The sequence below is a fragment of the Carassius carassius genome, chromosome 30 (genome assembly GCF_963082965.1).
Source record: "Carassius carassius chromosome 30, fCarCar2.1, whole genome shotgun sequence".
In the NCBI taxonomy this organism is placed as follows: domain Eukaryota; kingdom Metazoa; phylum Chordata; class Actinopteri; order Cypriniformes; family Cyprinidae; genus Carassius; species Carassius carassius.
The window spans coordinates 9,886,266-9,902,610 of record NC_081784.1 but is presented as its reverse complement, the minus strand read 5'-3'; the positions used below and the strand labels follow the sequence as shown (position 1 = coordinate 9,902,610).

The 16,345-nt window shown below is 37.6% G+C and overlaps 1 protein-coding gene across 1 annotated transcript; it reads right to left on the bottom strand.

Moving 5' to 3' along the window:
• Positions 1-12,612: 12,612 nt before the first annotated feature.
• On the bottom strand, positions 12,613-14,833 carry LOC132111111 (potassium voltage-gated channel subfamily F member 1-like). The gene has a single exon (XM_059518281.1). It carries the CDS (start codon positions 14,262-14,264, stop codon positions 12,810-12,812), a length of 1,455 nt encoding a protein of 484 aa, XP_059374264.1. The 5' UTR covers positions 14,265-14,833; the 3' UTR covers positions 12,613-12,809.
• Positions 14,834-16,345: the final 1,512 nt, after the last annotated feature.

The following is a 16,345-nucleotide window of genomic DNA, read 5'->3' as shown; positions in this document are numbered from 1 at the left end:
TGTGGAGAATTTGTGATATTGTTATCCCATGCACACAATGACCACTTTGTCATAAATTCCTGCAACTATTTCAGAGTTGTTAAAGGCCTATTGGTAGACTTAATGACCAGTTTCCTCCTGGCTCTTTCAAATACCTTCCATTTCTTAATAATAGACTTCACTGTGCTTCTAGGCATTGATAAAGTCTTGAATTATTATTATTTATTTTTTTATTTTTTTGGTATCCATCTTCTGTCCACAACTTTATCCCGGAGATCTTTTGACAGTGTCTTGCCACCCATTTGTTTGCTTGATTGTTTGCTTCAGTTGCACTACCAAGGACTGAAATGCTCCAGGAAAGCTCTTTTCATGCTGAGCAAATCAAAATGACCACAGCTGAAAAAAAGTCAAATTGCTTGGTGTGCCATTGTGAAGGTGATAAGCTACACCTTACTGAGTTTACAAGTCATTTTTTGGGGCGATCCTTTTCTTCAGCTCAGTGATTGTTTTTGTTTTGTTTTTGACATGTTGGTGTCATATAATTCACTTGGATATTCTGTAAGCATGTCCATGTCTGTCTTCATATCAGTCTGCAAAGCAACAAAATGTGATTTGGGGGGGGGTTATAATTACTGTATTTGACTGAAAAAAGTGAAATATTATTACAATTTAAAATAATTGTTTTCTATTATAATATCTTTTAAAATATCATTTATTTTTTTGGAGGTGGACGAAGGATAGGAATTGGTATTGCAACAGAAACAGTGAAGGGCAGGCAGAAAGGAACCGTGGAGTGATCAGGAGGAACCTGGGCTGATTGTTCAACTTAAGCAAACAACATAACAATGTAAATTTCAACTTGTTCCACAGTTTCTCATTCTTCAGTTATTATTATGAAATGCAAAAATGCGGACATTTAAACGTAGAAATGTGAAGTTTCTATTTTTGTTAAAGCATGAGGTTGAGTTGGCTGTAATGTAAATATTGTTTAACATCAAGTATATTACATTTTTGTTTATTTATTTACTAGACACTTTTTTAAAAAAAACAACTTACAAATGACACAATTTTCTGTGGTAATTAACATTATAGCATAACTTGGAACATTTCTTATGTTACTCTATATACTGAGAGATTGGGGCAAAATTTCAGCATATTACATATAAAGGATATTAAGTTATTTTTGCATGTTTCATGACACATTCAAATTGAAATGTCCGAGTGGTGCTAAAATGTTTTATCCAAAGTAGATTAACGTGAACCTGTCAACATTATATTCCATTGGTGGTTGTATTTATCGCAGCAGTTCGAAAATACTGGCTGTTGAGTTGTGGTGAAAGGTTACATTGCATTAAAAAAGTCTTTGATCTCTTTTATTATGACTTGTGTTTCACAGGTCTTGTACCAGTGTGTTCCCCATCACAAGTGCAATGCTATACCAGGTGAGCTACTGAGCAAGTTTGCTACATCAAAGAAGTCATATATATATAGAGAGCTATTTACATTTTCATATCTGAAGCAAATGTCATAATGTATTAATTTACTCTTTATAAATAGATAATTAGCCGCTGTAATCATAATTTGTGTGAAATAAATATATAAAATCTTTGTGTTTTTTGAGTTGTTGGAAACTGTAGTGAATGAGTTGGTATAAAGTCTGGGGTTACCACAGAGACTGAGAGCTGTCATGATTTATACAAGTATGTTTTCTATTATAACTACACCTAACAAAAAAATACCTGTCTCCATTACTCCCTCACTGCATCTTTCTATCTGTCCCGTTTTGTCTTTTAAACAGACTACGATATATTAGAGTTCCTCTAGTTTCTTCAACCATAACGGAGGTGGTGCAGCTCACAAGCTCGCATGGACATTTCCCACAATGCTGTGTAAGTTGGGATGTCATAATCAACCCACCATGTTGTCAGACGTCTTGACAAGACACAGAGACATCATTATCTTGACGTTACTAAGGGAACTGAAAAAAACAAGCCTTCATTAAGTGAGAAAATGAGAGATGCACACACAAAGAATCTCGAACACACACACCAAGACTTACAAAAAAACAATAGATGACGGCAGCCAATCAAACACACACATGCACAAACAAACAACTGCAAAGTCATGTAGAGAAAAAGAGCAATAGAGAGAGAAAGAGAGAAGAGATGACAAATGATAAACAAAATATTTTTGCTGATAAGGGACACAACAGAGCTGACGTTAGGTTTAGAACATTGAAATACTATTTGAGTTTCTGCACAGTCTCAGCTGGAGATTATTTTGCGTGGTGCATATGTAACAGTTTATGCTGTGATTAATGGTTGATGTTTCTCAGACTGAGAATCTGATAGATATGTCTAATAAATATTTAAATACAACAACAGTAAATCTGATTTAGCTTGCCAACAAGAGCTAAAGAGACTGTAATTCAATTTGACTGACAGACCCTGAACAGTAAAAGTGCTGGTAGATTATTTCAAATTCTACAAATAAAACCGACAGTTCCAATACTGAATTCTAGTTCTAAAATAGCCTTTGTGACGAGTGGGGCGGGTCCGAGAGCCGTGGGAACAGAGCGAGGCCGGTGGAGTGATTGGAAATGAGCGACACCTGCTCGACCCACCGGTCTCGAGTCCCACGGAGGAGATGGAGGGATATAAAACCGGAGCGACGACCGTGAAGGACGAGAGAAGACCAGGCCTGGGTTTTAGTTGTGTTCGGTTTTTATTTGTGCGCGTCAGTCGTCCGTGAGGGGCTGACGCGCTGTTTTGTCTTTATTTTGTCATTATTAAATCTTATTTGATTGTCCGCCGGTTCCCGCCTCCTTCTTCCCGTGATCATGGAGTTTTTATCGTTACAGCCTTCATCAATCAACCCTTGTGCACAATAAGCATCAAGCAACACCCAAACTGAAAGAACTAGTAAGAACTTCTAACACTCTGCTCAATAAAAGTTAGTCGTCAGTATTTTCAAGCCAATAGTCTTTATTGAAGTCTACCCACAGATTAACCCCACAATATTTGTATTTTCAGAGAGAACAATTAACAATTAAAAAGCTGTTCACCCTATACTTGTGCTGCAGTATCATACCAAACCATCAATGATTAAAAACACTAGAGTAATAAACTTCTTTAGATCCAATAAATTTTTTTTTTTTAAAAACACTTACTATTACTGATTGATACAGATATTTTATAAAGTTGAAAAAGTGTTGAAAAATGTGCTGCCAAACAGTCAGTATCACAGTAGCGTTGCTGCAGCATTACAGAGCGGGGGAAAGATGGCACAGTCTGTCTGATAGAAAAGAGGAAATGTGAGATGCACACAAACAAAACACTCTGCTAGGCTCATCATATTGAGAGAGAGATAGAGAGATATGTGTGCCCCATTGTGTCGTTTATATACTGTATTGTGTATCTGAACTTGTGCTGTCTACCCATGGCTCTGCTGGATGATCATAGCTACACACTCTGTTGGAATGGCAGGAGTTTACAGACAAACACACGTAGCTCAGCTTCATCAGGGATCTGCTGATACCCATAAAAAAACATTCACACGGCGTTGAGCCAACAAATGCTCCCTCAGAGACCTGCTGCTCCCAGATCTCACGCAAAAGAAAGCAGCAGACCATGAACATCAGGTATGTCCAAACACGCCTGTAAATTTCTCCGTGTTTTCAAACACACACACACTTATCCCTCTGCCTGGTTATGATACTTCCTGCTTTTAGTCTAACATCAGCTTCAACAGAATGGACAGCACACAAGGTTCTGTGTGTGTCAAAGATATGAGTGATTAGTTGAATTTCTCGCTCTGTAAGCCAGCATTAATCTCTGTGATATATGAGTGCCTTAAACACATCCACGCACATTCATGGTTGTGTGTTTTGTCAACATCACTCTCTGATTAACACATATGTGCAGCTGCTGTCCTACATTAAACTCATTTATGGATCACACAAGTGAATCACATATAACAAGCACTACCAATAAATGACAGAGTGGAGAGATGGATGAGGTCAGCACTTCAGAGGAATTGTCTAGGCTTGTGATTAAGCAAATCCATCTCAGTCCATTCCAGCACCCAAAAAAAAACACCATCAGACTCTGAGGAGGAGACGTCAGTGTAACCAAATTCCAGATGCATTGTTGCTCCCTAATGGAAATGATTCAGTGAGCAGACAGAAACGGATCTACACAGCAGATTAGAATCCAAACAATAATGGAAGATTTAAGGAAAAAAGGATGACAAATGTATGACTTGAGCAGAAGAAAATAGGAACTGTGTTTTTATTTCTGTGATGGCAAAGCTGAATTTTCAGCAGCCCAGTCTTCAGTGTCACATGATCCTTCAGAAATCACCTTAATATGTTGATTTAGTGCTCAAGAAATTTTTAATCTTTATTTGAAATAGAAATCTAGAAACATTGTAAACTGTCAGTTTTGATCAATTAATTACATCCTTGCAGAATAAAAGTATTAATTTAATTCCAAAAAAGTATAAATTTCCCTCCATAACTTTTAAACACTGAAGATTTGCTTACCCACAATGCAGCAGATAGCATGGGACAGTGTGTTCAATTACAGCAGGACCTCAAGGACAGAGGTCAGACCAAGAGGAAATTCTAATCAATCAGTACAGTGGACGAAGACTGATCTGGGTAGCACCGAGACTTTCCCAGTGGGCTATTCAACTTCCAGTTCAGCTGTCGTGACTATATTTAGGTACAAGGTAAATACACACACACACACACAAAGGGAAACATTGTCACATCAGTCCATTTAAACCACTATGGCCACATCTGTTGGATTTAAAACAAACTGTTATGATCACATTACATTATGCATTACTCAGCATAGACAATTAATGTATTGTTTGTTGTCCAGTTTAATGGTACTAATTGTACACTCCTGTACAAAAGTTTAGGACCCGTTTTAAAAGATATTCATAAAAATTCAAATGAAATAAAAACATAAGTTATTTTCAATTCTAATAAATTTCACAATATTAACAATTAATATTAAGAATTTACTGTATTTATTAAATCAAATAAATGCAAACTTGGTGAGCATAAGATACTTCTTTCAAAAATATAAAAATCTTACCAGTATTAATTTTTTTTTTCAGGCATATCAAAACATTGCAAAAATCAATATACCTGTACATGAACTAAATAATAGAGCAAGTATGGTTTGTATTTGGCTGGTAAAGGTCCTAGACAGTTTTTAGTCCCAGTCCATCCAAGGATAACATTAAATTCAAAATGTACATTTTTAACAAAAAGAAATGACCTTTAACTCAGCAAGCCTGTCCACTATTCTTCTCACTCACTTCCTTATATGAAAAAAAAAAGAAATACAGGGTGCCACACCACTCAGACTTGAGTGGAGCAGAGGCTTAGAAAACTAACCTAAAAAACAACTAACCTTACCTTAAAGCTAAGCCTTTTCTTTCTTTTAAAGATTTTGAAAAAGTAATTCACGTTTTTATTTCATCTAGGCTGGACTACTGTAACTCACTTTATTTTGGGATTAGCCAGACAGCTTTATCCTGCTTGCAGCTTGTTCAAAATGCTGTGGCTCGACGCTTGTATGGGGTCAAAAAGAGGGAGCATATTACTCCTATTTTATGCTCACTACATTGGTTGCCTGTTTGTTTTAGAGTGGATTTTAAAATGTTGCCTCTCGTTTTTAAATTTCTGAATGGTTTGGTCCCCACTTATCTCAGTGAGTTACTGACCAAGTATCAACGTACTAGATCCCTTCAGTCTTCCAACCAGGATCTATTGTTTAGTCGAGGCTTAAGTGCAGGGCAGATCGTGCTTTCTGTATTGTTGCCCCCAGGCTTTGGAACGCCTTGCCACTGTCCATTATACAAGCCTCTTCTCTTAATATTTTTAAGTCCAGGCTAAAGACATTTTTATTTTCAAAAGTGTTTGGCTGATGAGATATTTGTACGATTTTATATTTCTCTGTTTGTTTGTTGTGTGTTTCTTCTGTTTTTAATGATCTAATGGAAAGCACATTGGTCGATGGAAGTTGTAATTAATTGTGCTATACAAATAAATTATCATTGTCATTGTCACTAACACATTGAAAACTGGTCTAACTCAACTATGAATCTGCTGTGATCAGGGTTATTATTGCTATAGTCTCGCGTAGCCAGACCTCCAGATTGACAGCTACAGGTCTGGATTCCATGGCAGCTTTCTTTGGCCAAGGCCGGCCCATGAGGCCGTTTGACTGACATGTCAAACAACCAATCACAGTTCGTTTCGTTCAGTGGAATGTAAATGTCGCCACAATAACAGACTCGGTGTAAAACTCTCTGACGTATTTTAAAGATTCTGTGCCGCGAACTTAAAATATTTCACATACTTTCGAGAAGCCAGTGTTTAGTTGGTCCTGATAAGTGCTCGTCATCACAGTTGTAAAAAATGATGGCTTTCTTCTTTTGTGAGGGGGTTTGATTTGTTTCCAGGAGGAACATTAAAGAACACGACACACACGTCTGCTGAAAATCCTGTATAATTCAACCAATCTGACTTCGAAACTCTTGAAGTGTTTCCACTTTTGTGTGCCATCAGACGTTCAGCCAACGGTCTGAGTCTGAGACTATCATTGGTCATACATCATATATTAATTGGAATAAAATATAAACATTTATTTTGCTATATATTTATATTTAATTGCTGAGGCAATATTTGTCATTTTCATTTAGTTAACCTGAAGTACTAAAAAACTAAAACTATATAAACTACTAATGAATATAGGCCTACTACTGACCAATAAATACAAATTCATACAGTCTAATAAAATAAAAAGTAATACAATTGACAAAATAAAATTAATAAAAATGACAAAACACAACAAGGTTTCTAAAACTTTCAAATGAAAGGGAAAACAAAAAATAAAAAAATAAAGTATAATTCAAAATATTAACAAAAACTATGATAGTATATCTAAAATAACACTGGCTGTGATATAGATATGATTATTGCATTGTGCCATCTATATTCCACACAATACGTACATAAATGGTGAATCTACCATGAGTACAAAAAAACAATAAAAGTCATTAATCCAGCACTCATTTTAACAAAAAAATGTTCTCACTCTGAAACCTCTGGAAGTCTTAAGAATAATTAAAGATCCTTCTGGCAGATTACGAGTGCAGAAACACTCTGCATGTGCATTATGAGCTTGTGCATGCATAAAATGAGGAGCATGTTGCTGTCACACTGTATTGATAATCATGGATGCATGGTTTCCAGTGTGTAAACTGTAAGAGATAGGCACATGCAGGAAAAAAGTGTGATTATGTATGTCACTGCATAAATCAGGCCCGAACATTTCTAAACAAGAGAACAATACATTATTATCATTGACAGATACGTCCCATCCACCTTCCCACTCCTGCTAAACCCCACCCATTGTTTGCCTTTCCAAAACCAGCAGAGCTCAGCATCCCTGTGGCTGTGTTCATATTGAAAGCTGCACTGCTATTTTATGCTCTGCCACTTATAGACACTTCATAAGACACCTGCACGCTGTTCAAAAGTTATCATTGATTTCAATGTGATTCTTCTGTCTTTTTTTTTTTTTTTGAGTCCTTTATGGCTCGAGAATTCTGAGACAGGACAAGATGCTAGCAGAGTATGGTAACATTATATCACCCTTTTTTTGTCTCCCAAGATTGTTCACTGTCTCTTCTTGTCAGCTGGGTATAAAAGCAAATAATCACACTGTCCCCAGGACCAATTATATTTGCAACTTCACATCATTTTCCCAACAGTCTCACTTCGTGCACCACTAAACAGCTTAATTGAAATGATCAGATATTTATTGTTCTGTTCATCTGTGTAACATTTTCTCTGCTGCTTCTTTTTCTAAAGACGCCAGATTAAATTTAAATAAATAATGAACTGCTGTTTCTTCCTAATCAGTCTTCTGCTGCTCGCTACCCAGACTCTGTCAACAAACACCAACATTATTCTTTGTCTGTTTGTCCAGCAATCAGTCAATAAATCCATGAGTTGAACCTCCTGACTGTTTTTCTCTCACAGCCCACACACATCTATCTTGACATCTAGCATGAATTCAGTTCTCTGTTACACACAAAAATGCACATTCTATCACAGTGGGGACTTTTCTTTGGCTTACAACTGTTTCAAACTGAGCTTTATATACATATATATCCCTTAACCTTTAGCTTAACCCATGCAGAAATATTTTAGTATTTAGTATTTTAAAATAAATGTTTTAATATTGAAGGAGCCATGTAATTAAAAATTACAATGTCTAAATAAAAAAGACATAAATACATGGTTTAATTGTTTAAAATAAGATCAATAATATTGAGATATAATAAATAGCGAATTCCTAACTCGTGATTTTAATAGTTTAATAATATATGTAATATTGATAGTTTTAAAAAAAGCAACAACAACAAAATTATGATATCATTACAATAATAATTAATATAAAAAATTTAATTATTCCAATAATTATTGCAATTCATTATTTAGAATATTTGAATAAGAATAACAATGATTATTGTTATTACTAAACCTATCAATATTTATTATCATCATCATTATTATATTCTATTAATATTAAAGTTCAAATTAATCGTTTAATTCTTCCATATAACACAAAAGCATAAGCTTATAGAATGTTGACACTTCTTAAAATGTAACTCACAGAACATTTCTTGTGGATCGTTCTCAAATCTTTTTCATGTCTGCACAAATCAAAACAGCAGATTTGATATTAATGACCATAATTCTCACAACCAATCGCAACATGCCAAATTTCAACGTTTTCCACACAACCACTTCAGAAAGCCTGGAATGTACTACAGGCCTTTTTTCTTCTTCTTTTTTCACTGTTGGAATTTGACAGTCCCTGGTCACCATTCACTTACATTATGGAAAAGATTTAAATGAACATCCTGCCTTTTCCTTTTGTAGTTTACAGAAGGACAAAATAATTCTAAAAGATATGAGGGTGAGTAAATGATGACGGAATTTTCCTTTTTGGGAGAACTGTCCTTTTAAGGTATTTTTTTATATGCTTTATTAAAGCCATTTTTGCTAATAGGGGCCATTATCTGTTCCCCTCCATGTAGGTAATTACAGCTTTTGCCCTCTCTCCAGGGAACAGATCTGAAACACAGCAGAAATACTATATACACAACAGAAATCATTCAAAAGAGTATTATCCATTCAGCTTGATTCATCTCCTTAATGGGTAAGGTATAGGAGCACAATGTGAAAAAGCAGTTCTTTCTTTCTCATAAAAGACAATCATTACTCGTTTCTTTCTTGTGCTCTTTGAAGTAAAAGGTCAAGTTGTTCTGTCTGTGTGAAGGACTGTGCCGTGTTTGAGTAATTATCTCGGACTGGATTTGCCAGAGTGTTGGACTAATTATTTTTGCTGTTAGAACCCTAACGAGCAGCAGAACTGTCGGCGTGAGCTGGCGGCTGCAGTCAGAACATGATCAGTGCTCACAAACGATTACTAACAATCATACAATCTCCTAAATTTCCACTAAAACACACAGATTCAGCCAAGCTCTAAATCACAAAACACCCAGCTGTGCTCCTAATGTCACCTTTACTGTGAGAACAAGTTGAGTGCAGCTGAACTAGTCTGGTCACACAAACCTTTCACATTTGATTGCTGCTGTCTATAGATGGAGGTAAAAGAGGTTATTTTTCTTTCATTTGAGACTGAAGACATTGAGTAAAACTTAATAAAGTATGGATGAATGGATCATTTCACCCAAGAGCCTTTTACCTTTCTTAGCAACAGCAGATTTATTATTATCACAGAATTCTGATAATCAGTTCCTATTTATTAGATATCACCATTTATACTGGAAGGTTTTTGTTTTTTATGCAGCATAATTCCAAAACATTAAATGCAATTAAGTGTTTGAGAGCACACAGAATTGGATGTTTAAATGTCAGCAAACACTTGAGTCACATAATGGCAATTACACACCCGGAGGATAACAGAATGGACAAAAGAAAATATAAAACTGCACTGATAAATGACTGAGAAATGGTTCAGTTTCTTTTAGCAAGGGAATTCACTTACAGCCTGTCAAAAACACTTTAATTATATGCTGTGGTTGAACAAAATGTATAAATTGAACTTAAGTTAAAAGTTTTTTAGTAAGATTAAAAGCACCAATAGTAACATTACGTGAAAAGTTACAAGATGTGAAAAAGTATAAAAATATCTGATCTAATTTCTGCCTCTCTCACAAATACACTTTCACGTTTCTAACCTGTGCACAGACACAAGGAAAAAACTTTTTTGTTAAAATATACTAAGCTGTGAACATGCAAGCACAAATTCTAACACATTCTATTACAGCGGTAATCATGCTAGAATTGACTGGAAAGTGTAATCTACAGCTATAAAGCATGCAAACTCTCTCACTATGAGGATGGTATGTAAATGCTCTCATGTCAGCAAAGATTACAGTACAAGGACATTCACTTGTCCAGTGCATGCAAGGAATAAGCACTCACATGCACAAAACCTCAGCTATATGCATACTTGCAATTATAATCACAGTGCAGACAGAATCTCATTCATTCTCTAACTGCACTTTAATTCAAACATGCACTGTAAAACTTGCAACTTGCAAGCAAAATGGTTTTCAAAGGATGTCTTTAAATCTTGAAGGTATTTTTTCTTATTCCATTGACAAATTGTATTAAGCATAAACACTTGAAAGTTTAAGGTTAAATAAAAAAAATTGTCAATACAGGAAAAAAAAAGATATTTAATAGATAATATAGGTATTTATAGGTCACAAATCATAATATCAAATGAATTCATACATTTATCAAAAACATTTATGACGTTATACTGATTAAGAATAATTACAGAATTCGATTCATTGATTAAATATGGAATTAAGCACAACTATACATACACACACACACACTCTGTTAACAATGTAAATTTCTATACATTTCACAAATCTAACTTCCATGGTTTTCCTGAGTTTCCCATGACCATGTGAATCCTGCATAAATAATTTTGGGGAACAGACTTATGGAAACACATTTTCTCTCTTATTCTCAATCAGAACATCACATACAACAGTTTCAGATGGGAACAAAATTTAGTGCCATCATTACGGCTGAACTACATTTAGGTCCTGTTAATTGGCATAAATGTCCTCTAGCCTTAGTCCTCTATGCAAGAATCAATGCTTCAAACCTGTATGGAAACCACATCAACAATATTTATTATTAAACTTTCAGAGACAGTAAAACTGTTATACAAAAGAAGTATTAAACTATTCACACTAACCCACACAGAAGCACACCCTCCTCACACTGCGAATCCATGTCAGCTCTCTCATCATGCTTGGATGTGCCAGGGCAACCATCTTGTCTGAGCGTTTCGAGGGTGTATGTGAGAACCACCTGCTGTGCAGACATGTTCAAATGCTTCTCTATATAACAACCAGACACACATTCCCTCCATAAACGCTTAGTATCGGTTCTCATGACTGACACCAGCCCACATCATGCTGGGGGTGTTATTCTTAGCCTCCAGTGGCTCTTCACTGAAATCCGGCATGTTTATGTGGATTCTGTGACTCATTTGTTTTTATCTCTGTGCTGGAATGTTGAGTCAGGAATTGGACATCAGGAAATAGCAATATAAGAATAAATCAAAATGGTGAAAAAATTTTCAGACACCTGTTTTGCTAACTGCTTGCACAGGGGTGCTGTGCTTTTAAGCAAACCTGAGCAAATAGACCAGTTTTGAGCAACACTGTAATCCAAGGACAAATACAGTTATTTTATACTATAAAATGCAGTGTGGTCACATGTAATTCCAAGTGCCTCCAAATGTGCTGCAAGTAAGCCCATTTACAACTTTATTTAGCACTGACCACATTGGATCACTTTGAAAAGGTTGAAGAAGTTAGATGAGAATTATTTCATTTGAGGATGGAGTGCTTAAAAGAAAAAAGAAACTCATCTGTAGCTCAATCAACATCTGAGTTACCCTTCCTCCCAGTAAATACTTTTTTAGAATCTCTCTCATGTCTACAGCTTGTAAGTCCTTTTCATACTGAGAATGGGAAGAAACACCATCATAAAAATAGACAGATGCTTGGTATTTGTCAGACAGTTGCTTCCTAGCAACAAATAAAATATGAATTTCAGAAACAAACACACATATATAATATAAATGAATAATTAATGTCAAATACAAAGAGTGATGATACTACCTCACCACTGGTAAGAGTGCTAACACAACAAAATAAATACATTTTGCTTATATGAATTTTTATCCTACCCTCATCACAATCTCCTCCTTGTGCAGTCAACCTGCCAATTCACAATACAAATGTAACCATTTACCATCAATTAACATGATTAAAAATCTAATAAAAAAATAAAATGATACTTTCTTACCTCAAATTTGTCCTGTAAATCTTTCATATTTTTGCACTCAGAACGTCTATGAGGATGGTAGTCGTGTATGATACTGTTGTCTCACCTGTAGCTTACTGTATGTGTGTTTGTGAAATATATGATTCTGATGATGTAAACATTTTGGTTGCGCCATAATCATCTAATACACAAACGCGTGAAATTTGACATGCACTTTATTTAAATAAGACAAAATAACACTTTTGAAGAGGAATTGATTTTTGCTGTCCAATGAAAACACCACAAGCATCTTGACGGTCACACTGCAGCTCAGTAGTTTATAGCGCACAATGACCATAACAACACAATCTCGCGTGAAACTTAAATTGCTTTACGAGTTTCTTTCACTCTTGTCCTAAGTCAGGCTTTTCTTCTTCACGGGCTCCCTCTCAGTTCTGTGCGCTCGCGAAAGGAGCGGGATGTGTGTATCGCTACGCGACGCGCGCATGGCACCTTCCCACGCGTTCCCGGGCGCGTCATACCTGCGCAAGGAGCTTTTCATTGCGAGTTCGAGCGCGCGCAGCTCCATGAGTTCCAACTCGTGCTTGGCGGCTGTTTCTAGCACTTTCTGCTTGTTGTAATAGATGACGAAATTGTTGATGATGGGATGGATGGGCAGCGCTATAGCGATCACCCCGCACAGAAAGCTGATGGCCGCGTTGCACCGACCTAGGGTGGTTTTTGGGTAGATGTCCCCATAGCCGACGGTGGTCATGGTGATGATGGCCCACCAGAAGGACTGCGGGATGCTTCTGAACAGCGTCTCCGGGTGGCTCTGCTCCATGGTGTACCCGAGCGCAGAGAACACGAAGATGCCCACTCCCATGTACATGAGGAGCAGCCCCAGCTCCTTGAAGCTCCGTTTGAGCGCGTACGTGAGCGTCTGGAGGCCAGAAGAATGGCGCGCCAGCTTGAAGATCCGCGCAATGCGCATGATGCGGAGCGCCTGCACAGCCTGCTGCACGTTAACCAGCTCCATCATTGCCGTGCCGAGGTACGTGAGAACCAGTACCACGTAGAACGGCAGGATGGCCAAGAAGTCTATCATGTTCATGAAGGAGAGCGCGAAGCGCACCTTGTTTGGGGATGATGCGAGGCGCAGTACGTACTCTACCGTGAACCAGCCGATGCACGCCGTCTCGATAGCATCTAGAGTCGGGTGCTCAACGCGGTTCCCTTCGGAATCCTCCACCTGGAGGTCCGGTATGGTCCCGAGACACATCACTACAGACGACACTAATATGAACAGAAAGGACACTACGGCAATTACGCGCGCAGGGAGCGTTGACTCTGGTTTCTCCATGAGCTTCCAGAGGAATTTCTGCCACCTTTCAGAGCGGCTCACGTTAGGGTCACAGTCCAGATCATCCAGGATGAGTTTCACCTTGTCTGCAATCTCTGCCAACTCTTCCTCCTTCTCAGACAAGTTACTCTTGCAGCATTCGTCCAAGTAGCTTAAGTCAATCTTCCAAAACTCCATCTCTTTGATAAAACAAATAGGGCAGATTCCGCGCTTCATATGGATCTCTCCAAAGTAGTACACTTCTACTATGCATTTAAACGAGTCAGGATCTCTGTCGAAGTAGAATTCTCGTTTTCCAGGGTCGTAATCATCACAGAGCGAAGAAATTACATCAAAACTCCGAGTTGAGCAGTTTACAAGTTCGGCGAGCCTGCTGTCCGGATAGCGGTTGAGAATGTCCCCGCACAGCACCAGCCGCACGCCGCCGATGTTCACGGCGATTTCTTTCTCATCGCTGCTCGGTGCGTTGTTACAGTGCGCGAACCGGGTCCTCGGTAGCGTCCACATCCTCGCAGCCCTAGTCTCAAAACATTTAAATCGCGTTAAATGTTAGAAACGGTGAGTTGTAGAGAAGGCGCATGGAGAAGCAGGATTCTCTTATGTCAAAAGAGGATGCTGATTGCCTTCGTAAATACTAAATACATGAAATTAAATTTTAATGCATTTTTTTCTTGAGGAAAAAAAACTTTGAGAAGAAAAAGAATCAAGAGAATGATATATAGATTTAAGCAGATAACATTTCTGTGCGCTTTTGCGCAGTGAAAGCGCACAGTTGGCACATCAGTAACAGGTCTCCCCCCTCCTCCCAGTGCACCTCTCTCTCTCTCTCTTTCTCCCTCTCTCTCTCTCTTTTAACCCCCAATCCTTTAAAACTACATCTCGTCTGGTGTTTCCTGCCATTTCCAACGTGTTTAATAACTGTTTTGCCCAACTTACGAAAGATCAATACTAATGAAAAGAGAGCGAATTTATAGGGGGAGAGCTCGACTTTTTAAAATAATTTATTTATATATATACTGTTTCAGGGTCACCTCTAATTAAAAGCTTCTGATATTATTAATGAAACTTTTTAGAGGATTTTCTAGCACAACGCAAATTGTAATTTGCCGTCTAAGGTACAATAGATAGATCATGTTGATAAACAATGACAGAACACGTAGGTTTTTTTTTTTTTACAGCTGTTCTCGACGAAAAGCTCGCGAGTACGTACCGTTGCTGTGGTTACTTCAGTCGATTCGCGAGACTTATGGGCTGTCTTGTCTTAAACTTTTTTGATTACTGCTTGACAACTGGGGCGAAAACATATTTCCCCCCCTTTTCTCATTTCTATTTTCACAGGCAATTGTTGGGAAGTTCCGCGTTAAACTTGTAACGAAGTCTGTAATTAACATCACTCACCCGGAGTAACTTGCACAGCCCACAGTAAGAAACTGGATATTTCCATCAAGTTGATACATACATCACATGAAGAACGCATGTGCTAAATAAAAACACTGAATCGTTTCTGAATTAGCATTAGTCACTCAACATTAGTTCTCAGTTTGTCGGGGAGAGGCAATCACCAGCATCCAGGAGTAATTGCGCCACCCTTAGAAATTCTTTAGAATATAGACATCTAAGCTTTGTTTTGATGTTTTTTGTTCTTTTTCTGCTTTAAAAAAAAACCCACGTGACTGACAATTGACAATTTTCAACCAGCCGAACTTATACTGACACACTGAATTTTTATTTGTCACAATGGGAACCTGCTATTAAATACTCTATTATATAAGTGCTGTTTTACGAAACAAAAATCTGAATGACAAAACAATGAATGGATCTGCAAGATAAAAAATAAATAAAGAAATAAAAGAAACGTAGGCTACAGTTTCTGCTTGCCAATATACACTCACTGGTCAGTTTATTAAGGAACACCTTAGTACCGGGTTGGACCCTCTTTTGCCTTCAGAACTGCCTTAATTCTTTGTGGCATAGATTCAACAAGGTGTTGGAAACATTCCTCAGAGATTTTGGTTCATATTGACATGATAGAATCACGCAGTTGCTGCAGATTTGTCGGCTGCACATCCATAATGCAAAACTCCCATTCCTCCACATCCCAAAGCTGCTCTTTTGGATTGAGATCTGGTGACTGTGGAGGCCATTTGAGTAAAGTGAACTCATTGTCATGTTCAAGAAACCAGTCTGAGATGATTTGAGCTTTGTGACATGGTGCATTAGCCTGCTGGAAGTACATAAAGGGATGGACATTGTCAGCAACAATACTCAGGTAGGCTGTGGCCTTTAAACAATGCTCTATTGGTACTGAGGGGCCCAAAGTGTGCCAAGAAAATATCCCCCACACCATTACACCACCAGCAGCAGCCTGAACCATTGAGACAAGGCAGGATGGATCCATGCTTTCATGTTCTTTATGCCAAATTCTGATGTTTCAGCAGAATTTGAGACTCATCAGACCAGGCAACGTTTTTCCTATCTTCTATTGTTCAATTTTGGTGAGCCTGTGTGAATTGTAGCCTCTGTTTCCTGTTCTTAGCTGACAGGAGCAGCACCCGGTGTGGTCTTCTGCTGCTGTAGCCCATCTGCTT

What these genes read in the sequence shown, in the direction of transcription:
- LOC132111111 (XM_059518281.1), bottom strand. Translation starts at nt 14,264, where the DNA reads ATGTGGACGCTACCGAGGACCCGGTTCGCGCACTGTAACAACGCACCG.